Source organism: Melospiza melodia, unplaced genomic scaffold (assembly GCF_035770615.1).
Source record: "Melospiza melodia melodia isolate bMelMel2 unplaced genomic scaffold, bMelMel2.pri scaffold_266, whole genome shotgun sequence".
NCBI classification, from domain to species: Eukaryota; Metazoa; Chordata; class Aves; order Passeriformes; family Passerellidae; genus Melospiza; species Melospiza melodia.
Genome location: NW_026948588.1, coordinates 1 through 15,621, shown reverse-complemented (window position 1 = coordinate 15,621; position 15,621 = coordinate 1). Strand labels below are relative to the sequence as shown.

Below are 15,621 nucleotides of genomic sequence, written 5' to 3'. Positions count from 1 at the left end.
CCTGACGTGGGGCAGTGCCCAGTGCCCATCCCAGTGTGCCCAGTGTGCCCAGTGTGCCCAGTACCAGCAGGAAGGGGCGGCTCTGGGCACGGCCCAGCCCCAGCAGCAGCAGCTCCCTGACGTGGGGCAGTGCCCAGTGCCCATCCCAGTGCCCATCCCAGTGTGCCCAGTGTGCCCAGTACCAGCAGGAAGGGGCGGCTCTGGGCACGGCCCAGCCCCAGCAGCAGCAGCTCCCTGACGTGGGGCAGTGCCCAGTGCCCATCCCAGTGTGCCCAGTGTGCCCAGTACCAGCAGGAAGGGGCGGCTCTGGGCACGGCCCAGCCCCAGCAGCAGCAGCTCCCTGACGTGGGGCAGTGCCAGTGCCCATCCCAGTGTGCCCAGTGTGCCCAGTGTGCCCAGTACCAGCAGGAAGGGGCGGCTCTGGGCACGGCCCAGCCCCAGCAGCAGCAGCTCCCTGACGTGGGGCAGTGCCCAGTGCCCATCCCAGTGTGCCCAGTGTGCCCAGTGTGCCCAGTACCAGCAGGAAGGGGCGGCTCTGGGCACGGCCCAGCCCCAGCAGCAGCAGCTCCCTGACGTGGGGCAGTGCCCAGTGCCCATCCCAGTGTGCCCAGTGTGCCCAGTGTGCCCAGTACCAGCAGGAAGGGGCGGCTCTGGGCACGGCCCAGCCCCAGCAGCAGCAGCTCCCTGACGTGGGGCAGTGCCCAGTGCCCATCCCAGTGTGCCCAGTGTGCCCAGTGTGCCCAGTACCAGCAGGAAGGGGCGGCTCTGGGCACGGCCCAGCCCCAGCAGCAGCAGCTCCCTGACGTGGGGCAGTGCCCAGTGCCCATCCCAGTGTGCCCAGTGTGCCCAGTGTGCCCAGTACCAGCAGGAAGGGGCGGCTCTGGGCACGGCCCAGCCCCAGCAGCAGCAGCTCCCTGACGTGGGGCAGTGCCCAGTGCCCATCCCAGTGTGCCCAGTGTGCCCAGTGTGCCCAGTACCAGCAGGAAGGGGCGGCTCTGGGCACGGCCCAGCCCCAGCAGCAGCAGCTCCCTGACGTGGGGCAGTGCCCAGTGCCCATCCCAGTGTGCCCAGTGTGCCCAGTGTGCCCAGTACCAGCAGGAAGGGGCGGCTCTGGGCACGGCCCAGCCCAGCAGCAGCAGCTCCCTGACGTGGGGCAGTGCCCAGTGCCCATCCCAGTGTGCCCAGTGTGCCCAGTGTGCCCAGTACCAGCAGGAAGGGGCGGCTCTGGGCACGGCCCAGCCCCAGCAGCAGCAGCTCCCTGACGTGGGGCACTTCCCTCTCGCCCCTCTCGTCCTTGCGGGGCTCGGCCGCCGGCTGCCCGAAGGACGAATCCACCAGCACGCGCTGCCCCACCGGGAAGTTCTTCACCAGGAACACCAGGCGCCACTCGGGCACCTGGTAAATCTGGGGGGAAACGGGAAAAAATGGGAATAATGAGAAAAGATGGGAATTATGGGGTTAAAAGGGGAATTTTAATGGGAATTATGGGGGAAAAAATGGGGATTATGGGGGGAAATGAATGGGAAGTTCTTCAGCAGGAACACCAGGCGCCACTTGGGCACCTGGTAAATCTGGGGGGAAACGGGGGAAAATGGGAATAATGAGAAAAAAATGGGAATTGTGGGGTTGAAAATGGGAACTGTGGGGTTAAAAATGGAAAATATGGGGGAAAATGGGAATTGTGACAGGAAAACATGAGGAAGTTCTTCACCAGGAACAGCAGGCGCCACTCGGGCACCTGGTAAATCTGGGGCGAAATGGGAAAAAATGGGAAAAACTGGGAAAAAAATGGGATTTGTGGGGTTAAGAATGGGAATTGTGGGGTTAAAAATGGGAATTGTGGGGTTCAGAATGGGAATGGTGGGGTTAAAAATGGGGATTATGGGGGGAAATGAATGGGAAGTTCTTCAGCAGGAACAGCAGGCGCCACTCTGGGACCTGGTAAATCTGGGGGGAAATGGGGAAAAACTGGGAAAAACTGGGAAAAAATGGGAATGATGGGGTTAAAAATGGAAAATATGGGGGAAAATGGGAATTGTGACAGGAAAACAGGAGGAAGTTCTTCACCAGGAACACCAGGCGCCACTCGGGGACCTGGTAAATCTGGGGCGAAATGGGAAAAAATGGGAATAATGAGAAAAAATGGGAATTGTGGGGTTAAAAGGGGAATTTTAATGGGAATTATGGGGGAAAAAATGGGGATTATGGGGGGAAATGAATGGGAAGTTCTTCAGCAGGAACAGCAGGCGCCACTCAGGGACCTGGTAAATCTGGGGGGAAATGGGGAAAAAATGGGAAAAACTGGGAAAAAAAAATGGGAACTGTGGGGTTGAAAATGGGAATTGTGGGAGGGAAAATGGGGATTATGGGTTAAAAATGGGAATTATGGGAGGCAAAATGAATGGGAAGTTCTTCACCAGGAACAGCAGGCACCACTCAGGGACCTGGTAAATCTGGGGGGAAATACTGGGAAAAACTGGGAAAAAATGGGAATGATGGGGTTAAAAATGGAAAATATGGGGGAAAATGGGAATTGTGACAGGAAAACAGGAGGAAGTTCTTCAGCAGGAACACCAGGGGCCACTCGGGGACCTGGTAAATCTGGGGGGGAAACGAGAAAAATTGGGGAAAAATGGGAAAAAAAAGGTGAATTACGGGGGCAACAACTGGAATTAAGGGGAAAAATAATGGGAATTAGGGGGGGAAAAAATGTGGATTTTGATGGGAAAATGGAGATTAAGGGGGAAAACAACAGGAAGCTCTTCCCCAGGAACAGCAGAGGCCAGTCGGGGACCTGGGAGATACGGGGGGAAATGGAAAAATTGGGGAAAAATGGGAATTATGGGGTTTGAAATGGGAATTCTAATGGGAGTTCTGCAGGAAAGCAATGGGAAGTTCTTCACCAGGAACACCAGGCACCACTCGGGGACCTGATAAATCTGGGGGGGAAACAAGAAAATGGGAAAAATTGGGGAAAAAAAAAAATTTAATTTTGGGAATTATGGTGTTAAAAATGGGAATTACGGGGTGAAAATGGGAACGTCAATGGGAATTATGGGGGGAAAACAAGAGGAGTTCTGGAGGGGAAATGGGAATTGTGAAGGGAAAACAACGGGAATTCCAGAGGGAAAACATTCCCAGCCCCTCCCAGTGCTCCCAGTGCCATTCCCAGTCCATCCCAGTGCTCCCAGTGCCATTCCCAGTCCATCCCAGTGCTCCCAGTGCCATTCCCAGTCCATCCCAGTGCTCCCAGTGCCATTCCCAGCCCCTCCCAGTGCTCCCAGTGCCATTCCCAGTCCATCCCAGTGCTCCCAGTGCCATTCCCAGTCCATCCCAGTGCTCCCAGTACCTCCATGTTGCCGTTCTCCCATTCCCAGTGCCATCCCCAGTCCCTCCCAGTATCCCCAGTGCTCCCATTCCCATTCCCAGTATCCCCAGTGCCATTCCCAGTGCTCCCAGTGCCATCCCCAGTACCTCCGTGTTGCCATTCTCCCATTCCCAGTGCCGTTCCCAGTATCCCCAGTGCCATTCCCAGTATCCCCAGTGCCATTCCCAGTCCATCCCAGTATCCCCAGTGCTCCCAGTGCCATTCCCAGTGCTCCCAGTGCCATCCCCAGTACCTCCATGTTGCCGTTCTCCCATTCCCAGTGCCGTTCCCAGTATCCCCAGTGCCATTCCCAGTCCATCCCAGTATCCCCAGTGCTCCCATTCCCAGTACCCCCAGTGCCATTCCCAGTGCTCCCAGTGCCATCCCCAGTACCTCCACGTTGCTGTTCTCCCATTCCCAGTGCTCCCAGTATCCCCAATACCATTCCCAGTATCCCCAGTATGCCCAGTCCATCCCAGTACCTCCATGTTGCCGTTCTCCCATTTCCAATATTCCCAGTATCCCCAGTCCCTCCCAGTGCCATTCCCAGTATCCCCAATCCCATTCCCAGTATGCCCAGTGCCATTCCCAGTATCCCCAGTGCTCCCAGTATCCCCAGTGCTCCCAGTTTCCCCAGTACCTCCATGTTCCCATTCTCCCATTCCCAGTTTCCCCAGTCCCTCCCAGTATTCCCAGTCCCATTCCCAGTATGCCCAGTCCCATTCCCAGTATCCCCAGTCCCTCCCAGTATCCCCAGTGCTCCCAGTTTCCCCAGTACCTCCATGTTCCCATTCTCCCATTCCCAGTTTCCCCAGTCCCTCCCAGTATTCCCAGTCCCATTCCCAGTATGCCCAGTCCCATTCCCAGTATCCCCAGTCCCTCCCAGTATCCCCAGTGCTCCCAGTTTCCCCAGTACCTCCATGTTCCCGTTCTCCCATTCCCAGTGCCATTCCCAGTATCCCCAGTCCCTCCCAGTATCCCCAGTCCCTCCCAGTATCCCCAGTGCCTCCCAGTTTCCCCAGTGCTCCCAGTTTCCCCAGTCCCATTCCCAGTATCCCCAGTGCTCCCAGTATCCCCAGTCCCTCCCAGTTTCCCCAGTACCTCCATGTTGCCGTTCTCCCATTCCCAGTCCCTCCCAGTTTCCCCAGTCCCTCCCAGTATCCCCAGTGCCATTCCCAGTATCCCCAGTACCTCCCAGTACCCCCAGTGCTCCCAGTATCCCCAGTCCCTCCCAGTTTCCCCAGTCCCATTCCCAGTATCCCCAGTCCCATTCCCAGTATCCCCAACGCTATTCCCAGTATTCCCAGTCCCGTTCCCAGTATTCCCAGTGCCATTCCCAGTGCTCCCAGTCCCTCCCAGTATCCCCAGTACCTCCATGTTTCCGTTCTCCCATTCCCAATATCCCCAGTCCCTCCCAGTATCCCCAATCCCATTCCCAGTATGCCCAGTGCCATTCCCAATCCCCAGCATCCCCAGTCCCTCCCAGTATTCCCAGTGCCATTCCCAGTATTCCCAGTCCCATTCCCAGTATCCCCAGTGCTCCCAGTATCCCCAGTACCTCCATGTTGCCGTTCTCCCATTCCCAGTGCCATTCCCAGTATCCCCAGTCCCATTCCCAGTATCCCCAGTGCCATTCCCAGTATCCCCAGTGCTCCCAGTATCCCCAGTACCTCCATGTTGCCGTTCTCCCATTCCCAGTGCCATTCCCAGTATCCCCAGTCCCATTCCCAGTATCCCCAGTGCTCCCAGTTTCCCCAGTACCTCCATGTTGCCGTTCTCCCATTCCCAGTCCCATTCCCAGTATCCCCAGTGCTCCCAGTATCCCCAGTCCCATTCCCAGTGCTCCCAGTGCTCCCAGTTTCCCCAGTACCTCCATGTTGCCGTTCTCGCGGGCCAGCACGCACCAGTGGGAGGGCTCAGGGCTCAGGGGGGCGGGGTCTCTCTCGGGGGGCCCCGCCCTCCGCGGCTCCTCCCGGGGCGGGGAACGGCCCGAGCCCCCCGAGTCCCCGTAGAGCATCTCCTCCTCATCATCCACAGAGCCGCTGCAAAGACAGGGCACCTGGGCACACCTGGGCACAGGTATGGCACACCTGGGCACACCTATATACACCTAACAGCCCCCCGAGTCCCCGTAGAGCATCTCCTCCTCATCGTCAACTGAGCCACTGCGGGCAGAGACAGGTATGGCACACCTGGGCACACCTGGGCACACCTGGGCACACCTGGGCACACCTATATACACCTAACAGCCCCCCGAGTCCCTGTAGAGCATCTCCTCCTCATCGTCCACAGAGCCGCTGCAAAGAGAGGGCACCTGGGCACACCTGGGCACACCTGGGATACACCTGGGCACACCTGGGCACACCTATATACACCTGACAACACCCCCGAGCCCCCCGAGTCCCCGTAGAGCATCTCCTCCTCATCGTCCACTGAGCCACTGCGGGCAGAGACAGGTATGGCACACCTGGGCACACCTGGGATACACCTGGGCACACCTGGGCACACCTGGGATACACCTGGGCACACCTGGGCACACCTGGGCACACCTATATACACCTAACAGCCCCCCTGAGCCCCCCGAGTCCCCGTAGAGCATCTCCTCCTCATCGTCAACTGAGCCGCTGCAAAGAGAGGGCACCTGGGCACACCTGGGCACACCTGGGCACACCTGGGATACACCTGGGCACACCTGGGCACACCTATATACACCTGACAACACCCCCGAGCCCCCCGAGTCCCCGTAGAGCATCTCCTCCTCATCGTCCACAGAGCCGCTGCAAAGAGAGGGCACCTGGGCACACCTGGGCACACCTGGGCACACCTGGGATACACCTGGGTACACCTATATACACCTAACAGCCCCCCGAGCCCCCGTAGAGCATCTCCTCCTCATCGTCCACAGAGCCGCTGCAAAGACAGGGCACCTGGGCACACCTGGGCACACCTGGGCACACCTGGGATACACCTGGGCACACCTGGGTACACCTGGGCACACCTATATACACCTAACAGCCCCCCGAGTCCCCGTAGAGCATCTCCTCCTCATCGTCCACCGAGCCACTGCGGGCAGAGACAGGTATGGCACACCTGGGCACACCTGGGCACAGGTATGGCACACCTGGGTACACCTATATACACCTAACAGCCCCCCGAGCCCCCGTAGAGCATCTCCTCCTCATCGTCAACCGAGCCGCTGCAAAGACAGGGCACCTGGGCACACCCGGGCACACCTGGGATACACCTGGGATACACCTGGGCACACCTATATACACCTGACAGCCCCCCGAGTCCCCGTAGAGCATCTCCTCCTCATCATCCACCGATCTGCTACAAAGACAGGACACCTGGGCACACCTGGGCATAGGTATGGCACACCTGGGCACACTTGGGAACACCTGGGCACACCTGGACACAGGTATGGCACACCTGGGCATACCTGGCATAGACCTAGGACACCTGGGATACACCTGGGGACACCTGAGAACATCCCCAGAGACACAGCCAGGAACACCTTGAGAATGGGGACACTTGGGGACACCTTGGGGACACTTGGGGACACCTTGGGGACACCTTGGGGACACCTTGGGGACATCCCTGGACACACAACCAGAAACACCTCGAGACTGGGGACACCTGGGGACACCTTGGGGACACCTTGGGGACACCTTGGGGACATCCCTGGACACACAACCAGAAACAGCTCAAGACTGGGGACACCTGGGGACACCTTGGGGACACCTGGGGACGCCCCTGGGGACACCTGGGGACCCTGTGACCCACCTGAGGTCCTGGATGAGGGTCTCGGCCTCGGCGTGGGGGCGGGGCGGGGGCTCCTCGCGGGGGGCGCGGCTCTCGGTGGTGAACATTCCGGAAAGGTCCCGGTACAGGCACAGCGCGGTGACGCGGGACGGCTGCGGGGACACCATTGGGGACATTGGGGACATTGGGGACACCATTGGGGACACCATTGGGGACATTCCGGAAAGGTCCCGGTACAGGCACAGCGCGGTGACGCGGGACGACGGCTGCGGGGACACCACTGGGGACACCATTGGGGACATCGTTGGGGACATTGGGGACACCATTGGGGACACTGGGGACATCACTGGGGACATTCCGGAAAGGTCCCAGTACAGGCACAGCGAGGTGACACGGGATGGCTGCGGGGACACCATTGGGGACACCACTGGGGACATTGGGGGGGGCACTGGGACATTGGGGACATTGTGAGGACAGAGGGGACATTCAGGACAAGGGGACACTGTGCAGAACTGGGGACAATCACATGTCACCCAGGGACCGGGGACACTGGGGACAGTTAAGGGCACTGGGGACACTGTGGAATGTGACACTGAAGGTGTCACCTGAAGCAGCGCCAGGTGGGCATGGCTGGGGACACAGGTGACACCGGTGACACATGTGACGTGGGTGGCCTCAGCTGGGCCAGGCAGGGTTGGGGGACAGTCAGGGATGGTCAGGAAGGGTTGGGGACACAGGTGACACTCACATGTGACACGGGTGGCCGCAGCAGGGTTGGGGATGGTCAGGAAGGGTTGGGGACACAGGTGACACCGGTGACACATGTGACATGGGTGGCCGCAGCAGCGCCAGGCAGGGTTGGGGATGGTTAGGAGGGTTTGGGGACACGGTGACACTCACGTGTGACACGGGTGGCCGCAGCAGGGTTGGGGATGGTTGGGGACAGTCAGGGATGGTCAGGAAGGGTTGGTGACACGGTGACACTCACGTGTGACACGGGCGGGCGCAGCAGGGTTGGGGATGGTTGGGGACAGTCAGGGAGGGTTGGTGACACAGTGACACTCACGTGTGACACGGGCGGGCGCAGCAGGGTTGGGGATGGTTTGGTGACACGGTGACACTCACGTGTGACACGGGCGGGTGCAGCAGGGTTGGGGATGGTTGGGGACAGTCAGGGAGGGTTGGTGACACAGGTGGCACTCACGTGTGACACGGGTGGGCGCAGCAGCGCCAGGCAGGGTTGGGGATGGTTGGGGATGGTTGGGGACAGTCAGGGATGGTTGGTGACACAGTGACACTCACGTGTGACACGGGCGGGCGCAGCAGCGCCAGGCAGGGTTGGGGATGGTTGGGGATGGTTGGGGACAGTCAGGGATGGTTGGTGACACAGTGACACTCACGTGTGACACGGGTGGCCGCAGCAGGGCCAGGCGCGGGGCGCGGCCGCCGTAGGTGTCCCCCTTGAGGGTGAAGGTGGCCAGGTGGCCGTCGGCGCTGAGCAGCACCCCGAAGGGATCGGCCACGGCGCAGTGCACGATGGGGGAGCCCAGGTCCACGGGCACAAAGTGCAGCTGGGTCACTGTGGGGACAGCAGTGTCACACTGTCACTGTCACAGCAATGTCACAGTGTCACAGCAGTGTCAGAGTGCACGATGGGGGAGCCCAGGTCCACGGGCACAAAGTGCAGCTGGGTCACTGTGGGGACAGCAATGTCACAGCAATGTCACACTGTCACAGCAGTGTCACACTGTCACACTGTCACATCCCCTGTGTCACCCCAGGTCCACGGGGACAAAGTGCAGCTGGGTCACTGTCAGGGGACAGCAGGGTCACAGCAATGTCACATCCTCTGTGTCACCTCCTGTGTCACCTGCCAGTGTCACCTCACTGTCACTGCACCCCCAAGAATGACCCAGCTGGGTGTCCCAGGTGTCCCCAGGTGTCCCCAGGTGTCCCCAGGTGTGTCCCAGGTGTCCCCAGGTGTGTCACTCACCGCCCTGCAGCAGCCGCAGCCCCAGCGGTGACACCTGCACGATGAACTGGCCCTGGCCCAGGTGTGTCACTGTCCCCAGGTGTGTCACTGTCCCCAGGTGTCCCCAGGTGTGTCACTGTCCCAGGTGTGTCACTGTCCCCAGGGGTGTCACTGTCCCAGGTGTGTCACTGTCCCCAGGTGTGTCACTGTCCCCAGGTGTCCCCAGGTGTGTCCCTGTCCCAGGTGTGTCCCCAGGTGTCCCCAGGTGTGTCACTCACCGCCCTGCAGCAGTCTCAGCCCAGCGGTGACACCTGCACGATGAACTGGCCCTGGCCCAGGTGTGTCACTGTCCCCAGGTGTGTCACTGTCCCAGGTGTGTCACTGTCCCAGGTGTGTCCGAGGTGTGTCACTGTCCCAGGTGTGTCCCTGTCCCCAGGTGTGTCACTGTCCCCAGGTGTGTCACTGTCCCAGGTGTGTCACTGTCCCCAGGTGTGTCACTGTCCCCAGGTGTCCCCAGGTGTGTCACTGTCCCCAGGTGTGTCACTGTCCCCAGGTGTGTCACTGTCCCCAGGTGTCCCCAGGTGTGTCACTCACCGCCCTGCAGCAGCCTCAGCCCCAGCGGTGACACCTGCACGATGAACTGGCCCTGGCCCAGGTGTGTCACTGTCCCAGGTGTGTCCCTGTCCCCAGGTGTGTCACTGTCCCCAGGTGTGTCACTGTCCCCAGGTGTGTCACTGTCCCAGGTGTCCCCAGGTGTGTCACTCACCGCCCTGCAGCAGCCGCAGCCCCAGCGGTGACACCTGCACGATGAACTGGCCCTGGCCCAGGTGTGTCACTGTCCCCAGGTGTGTCCCTGTCCCCAGGTGTCCCCAGGTGTGTCACTGTCCCCAGGTGTGTCCCAGGTGTCCCCAGGTGTGTCACTCACCGCCCTGCAGCAGCCGCAGCCCCAGCGGTGACACCTGCACGATGAACTGGCCCTGGCCCAGGTTCCCCGCGTACACGGTCGGGCCCTGCGTGGCGAAGCCGCTCGTGTCCAGCTCCAGGATCTCCTGGCCCGTCTGCAGGATCTGGGGACAGCAGGGGGACACTGGGGACACTGGGGACATCAGGGACATTGGGGAGCTCAGGGACACTGGGGACATGGCACCCACAGAGCCACCAGAGCATGGGCGCTGTCCCCAAGGAGGGACGTGGGGACACTGAGGGGACACTGGGCAGGGCCAAACCCCAGGTGACACCAAATCCAGGTCGTTGTCCCTTGAGAGGACATCGGGGAGATTGGGGACATCAGGGGACACTGGGGACATGGCAAACACAGAGCCACCAGGGCATGGGTGCTGCCCCCAGGGAGGGACATGGGGACACTGGGCAGGGCCAACACCCAGGTGACCCCATGATGTCCCCAATGTCCCCATGATGTCCCTCACCATGGTGGAGTCCTCACGGCTCAGGATGAGGAACCCCTGACCCTGTGATGTCCCCATGATGTCCCTCACCATGGTGGAGTCCTCGCGGCTCAGGATGAGGAACCCGTGACCCCGTGATGTCCCCAATGTCCCCAATGTCCCCATGATGTCCCTCACCATGGTGGAGTCCTCGCGGCTCAGGATGAGGAACCCCTGACCCCGTGATGTCCCCATGACATCCCCAATGTCCCCATGATGTCCCTCACCATGGTGGAGTCCTCGCGGCTCAGGATGAGGAACCCGTGACCCCGTGATGCCCCCATGATGTCCCCAATGTCCCCAATGTCCCCATGATGTCCCTCACCATGGTGGAGTCCTCGCGGCTCAGGATGAGGAACCCCTGACCCCGTGATGTCCCCAATGTCCCCATGATGTCCCTCACCATGGTGGAGTCCTCGCGGCTCAGGATGAGGAACCCGTGACGTTCCCCGTCCTCCTCAGAAGGTTCCGGAGCCGCCGCCGCCGCCTCGGGCTCCGCGCTGGTCCCCGGGGCCACCTCGGGCTGTGGGGACAGAGCATCCCTGGGGACAGGGGGACACGGACAGGGGACACGGGGACAAGAGGGGACAGGGACGTGGGATGAGGGGACACGGGGGGCGACAGGGTGACAAAGGTGATGCAGGGAGGGTGACGCAGGGACACAGACACAGGGACATGAGGGGACGGGGACATGGGGACAAGAGGGGACAAGAGGGGACAGGGACATTTGGGGACACAGGCGGACACAGAGGGACATAGGGACGTGGAGGGACATGGGGACACAGATACAGGGACGTGAGGGGACGGGGGCGTGTGGGGACAAGAGGGGCAGGGACACGGGATGAGGGGACACAGGACATGGGGACATGGAGGGACATGGGGACACAGGGACAGGGGGACATGGAAGGACATAGGGACACAGACACAGGGACACGAGGGCACAGAAGGTTACAGGGACAGGGGGACATGGGGATGGGGACACAGAGGACACGGAGGGACAGGGGGACATGGGGACACAGGGGGACACAGGGGACATGGGGATGGGGACATGGACAGGGGGACAAGAGGGGACAGGGACAAGGGATGAGGGGACACGGAGGACACGGAGGGACAGGGGGACATGGAGGGACATGGGGACACAGACATGGGGAGAAAAGGGGACAAGGGGACACAGGGACAGGGGGACATGGAGGGACATGGGGACACAGACACAGGGACATGAGGGGACAGGGGATGGGCACATGGACATAGGGACATGGAAGGACATTGGGACACACAGGGACACAGGGACAGCAGCACATGGGGACACGGGTGACACAGGAAGGGTGACATGTGGACACAGTGACACAGGTGACAGAGGTGCCACAGGGTTCCCGTGGAGGGGGCGCAGTGACACAGGTGACACAGGAGGGTGACACAGGTGACACAGGTGACACAGGGGTGTGACACAGGGGTGTGACACAGGTGACACGGGGACCCACCTGTTCCCGCGGGGGGGGGTCGCAGTGACACAGGTGTCACCGGGGTGTGATATGGTGGCACAGGGGTGTCACAGGTGACACAGGGGGTGACACAGGTGACACAGGTGACACAGGGGGTGACACAGGGGGTGACACAGGTGACATGGTGACCCACCTGTTCCCGCGGGGGGGGCGCGGTGACCGTCCACATGTCGTAACAGCCGGGCAGCTCGAAGGTGGTGACAACCTGGGGCCGGATGCTGCGCTGGGGACAGGGACAGGGGACAGGGACAGTGTCAGGGACAGCCATGGGGACAGGGACAGGGGACAGGGATGGGGACAGCGTCAGGGACAGGGACAGGGGACAGGGATGGGGATGGGGACAGAAGTCAGGGGGGGACAGGGACCAGGGACAGCCATCCGGGGACAGCTCCATCTTTATGTGGTACTGCCCCATGGATTTGGGGTACCCCACAGTTCTGGGGTGTCCCTGGGGGGCACAGGTGGTTTTTGGGGTACCCCAGAGTTTTGGGGTGTCGCTGGGGGGGTACAGGCAGTTTTTGGGGTACCCCAGAGTTCTGGGGTGTCCCTGGGGGGCACAGGTGGTTTTTGTGGTTTTTGGGGTGTCGCTGGGGGGCACAGGCAGTTTTTGGGGTACCCCAGAGTTCTGGGTGTCGCTGGGGGGGCACAGGCAGTTTTTGGGGTACCCCAGAGTTTTGGGGTGTCGCTGGGGGGGCACAGGCAGTTTTTGGGTACCCCAGAGTTCTGGGGTGTCGCTGGGGGGGGCACCAGGCAGTTTTTGGGGTACCCCAGAGTTTTGGGGTGTCGCTGGGGGGGCACAGGCAGTTTTTGGGGTACCCCAGAGTTCTGGGGTGTCCCTGGGGGGCACAGGCAGTTTTTGGGGTACCCCAGAGTTTTGGGGTGTCGCTGGGGGGGCACCAGGCAGTTTTTGGGGTACCCCAGAGTTCTGGGGTGTCCCTGGGGGGCACAGGCAGTTTTTGGGGTACCCCAGAGTTTTGGGGTGTCCCTGGGGGGGCACAGGCAGTTTTTGGGGTTTTGGGTGTCCCTGGGGGCACAGGCAGTTTTTGGGTACCCCAGAGTTTTGGGGTGTCAGCTGGGGGGGTACAGGCGCTCCCCAGACTTTGGGTCACCCTGGTTGGCCCCAGCCCTGCTCTGCACCGGGATCGGCCCCCCGGGAACCTCCCACGGGGGGACTCGGCGGTGCGGGGAGGTTTGGGGGTTCAGGGGCGTTTGTGGGGACCAGGGGGGTTTGGGGTTCAAGGGGGGTTTGGGGTTTTGGGTTCAGGGGGGTTTGTGGGGGTCAGGGGGATTTAGGGTGTGTGGGGCAAAGGGGGATTTGGGGTTTGGGGTTCAGGAGGGATTTGTGGGGACCAGGGGGGGTTTGGGGTTTTGGGGTTCAGGGGGATTGTGGGGACCAGGGGGGGTTTGGGGTTTCGGGGTTCAGAGGGGTTTGGGGTTCAGGGGATTTGTGGGGATCAGGGGCATTTGGGTTTCGGGGTTCAGGGGGATTTGTGGGGATCAGGGGGGCTTGGGGTTCAGGGGGTTTTGGGGTTTCGGGGTCAGGGGGGATTTGTGGGGGTCAGGGGGGGTTTGGGTTTTGGGGTTCTGGGGGTTTGGGGGGTTCAGGGGGTTTGGGGTTTCGGGGTTCAGGGGGGTTTGGGGTTCAGGGGGGCTTTGGGGTTTAGGGGGATTTGGAGTTTTTGGGGTTCAGGGGTTTTTGGGGTTTGTGGGGTTCAGGGGGGTTTGGGGTTTGTGGGGCAAAGGGGGGTCTGGGGTTCAAGGGGGGGTTTGGGGTTTCGGGGTTCAGGGGGGATTTGGTGGTTTTGGGGTTCAGGGGGTTTTGGGGTTTTGGGGTTCAGGGGGTTTGTGGAACCAGGGGGGTTGGGTTTTCGGGTTCAGGGGGATTTGTGGGGACCAGGGGGGTTTGGGATTTGGGGTTATGGGGGATTTGGGGTTCAGGGGGGTTTGGTGTTTTTGGGGTTCAGGGGGGTTTGGGGTTTTTGGGGTTCAGGGGGATTTGGGTTTGTGGGGTTCAGGGGGGATTTGGGGTTTTTGGGGTTCAGGGGGGTTTAGGGTTTCAGGGGATTTGGGGTTTTTGGGGTTCAGGGGGATTTGGGGTTTGGGGTTTTTTGGATTTCAGGGGGATTTGGGTTCAGGGATTTTGGGGTTCAGGGGAGCTTTGGGTTTTTTGGGGTTCAGGGGGATTTGGGGTTTGGAGCTTTTGGGGTTCAGGTGGTTTGGGGGGTTCAGGTGGGATTTCGGATTTGTGGGAGTGTTTTGGGGTTTTTGGGGTTTCAGGGAGGTTTTGGGGTTTTTGGGTTTCAGGGAGGGTTTTGGGGTTTTTGGGGTTTCAGGGAGGTTTTGGGTTAAGGGGGATTGGGGTTTTTTTTTTTGGATTTTGAGGTTCCAGGGGTTTTGGGGTTTCTGGGTTCAGGGGGAATTGGGGTTTTTGGGGTACCGAGCACCCCGGGTACCCGAGCACAGGCATGGTTTGGGGTTTTTGGGGTGTGTTTGGGATGTTTTTGGGGTGATTTTTGGGTTTTTGGGTGTGTTGAGGTTTTTGGGGTGTTTTTGGGGTTTTGGGGTGATTTTTGGGATGTTTTTGGGGTGGTTTTTTGGGTACCTGTAGCACGGTCAGGGCCCCGTTCTTGCCGTACCCCGAGCACAGGCAGGGTTTGGGGTTTTTGGGGTGTGTTTGGGGTGATTTTGGGGTGATTTTTGGGGTGGTTTTTGGGGTCTTTGGGTACCTGTAGCACGGTCAGGGCCCGTTCTTGCCGTACCCCGAGCACAGGCAGGGTTTGGGGTGATTTTTGGGGTGATTTTTGGGGTGATTTTTGGGGTTTTTGGGTACCTGCAGCACGGTCAGGGCCCGTTCTTGCCGTACCCCGAGCACAGGCAGCGTTTGGGGGTTTTTGGGGGTGATTTTTGGGGTGGTTTTTGGGGGTTTTTGGGGTACCTGTAGCACGGTCAGGGCCCTGTTCTTGCCATACCCCGAGCACAGGCAGGGTTTGGGGTTCAGGGCTGGTTTTTGGGGTGTGTTGGGGTTTTTGGGTGATTTTTGGGGTTTTTGGGTACCTGCAGCACGGTCAGGGCCCTGTTCTTGCCGTACCCCGAGCACAGGCAGCATTTGGGGTTTTTGGGTGTGTTTGGGATGTTTTTGGGGTGATTTTGGGGTTTTTGGGTGATTTTTGGGGTTTTTGGGTTGATTTTTGGTTTTTAGGGTGTTTTTTGGGTTTTTTGGGGTGATTTTTGGGGTGTTTTTTGGGTTTTTGGGTACCCGCAGCACGGTCAGAGCCCCGTTCTTGCCGTACCCCGAGCACAGCAGGGTTGGGGTTTTGGGGGGTGTTTGGGATGTTTTTGGGGTGTGTTTGGGGTTTTTGGGTGATTTTTGGGGTTTTTGGGTACCTGCAGCACGGTCAGAGCCCCGTTCTTGCCGTACCCCGAGCACAGGCAGGGTTTGGGGTTTTTGGGGTGTGTTTGGGATGTTTTTGGGGTGATTTTTGGGGTGATTTTTGGGGTGGTTTTTGGGTTTTTGGTACCTGCAGCACGGTCAGGGCCCCGTTCTTGCCGTACCCCGAGCACAGGCAGGGTTTA

The 15,621-nt window shown here is 60.2% G+C and overlaps 1 protein-coding gene across 1 annotated transcript in view; it reads right to left on the bottom strand.

The window, feature by feature from the left end:
* The window catches only part of CPSF1 (cleavage and polyadenylation specific factor 1), a gene marked incomplete at its 5' end in the record, with an annotated part of 43,554 nt that extends 27,946 nt beyond the window's left edge, over nt 1-15,608 (bottom strand). Inside the window, 8 exons of the mRNA XM_063182511.1 lie at nt 1,207-1,404; nt 5,238-5,409; nt 7,151-7,281; nt 8,530-8,708; nt 10,027-10,168; nt 10,950-11,069; nt 12,182-12,271; nt 15,567-15,608. Of these exons, the coding sequence (XP_063038581.1) occupies nt 1,207-1,404; nt 5,238-5,409; nt 7,151-7,281; nt 8,530-8,708; nt 10,027-10,168; nt 10,950-11,069; nt 12,182-12,271; nt 15,567-15,608 (1,074 nt within the window). The remainder of the gene's footprint in view (nt 1-1,206; nt 1,405-5,237; nt 5,410-7,150; nt 7,282-8,529; nt 8,709-10,026; nt 10,169-10,949; nt 11,070-12,181; nt 12,272-15,566) is intronic.
* Nucleotides 15,609-15,621: the final 13 nt, after the last annotated feature.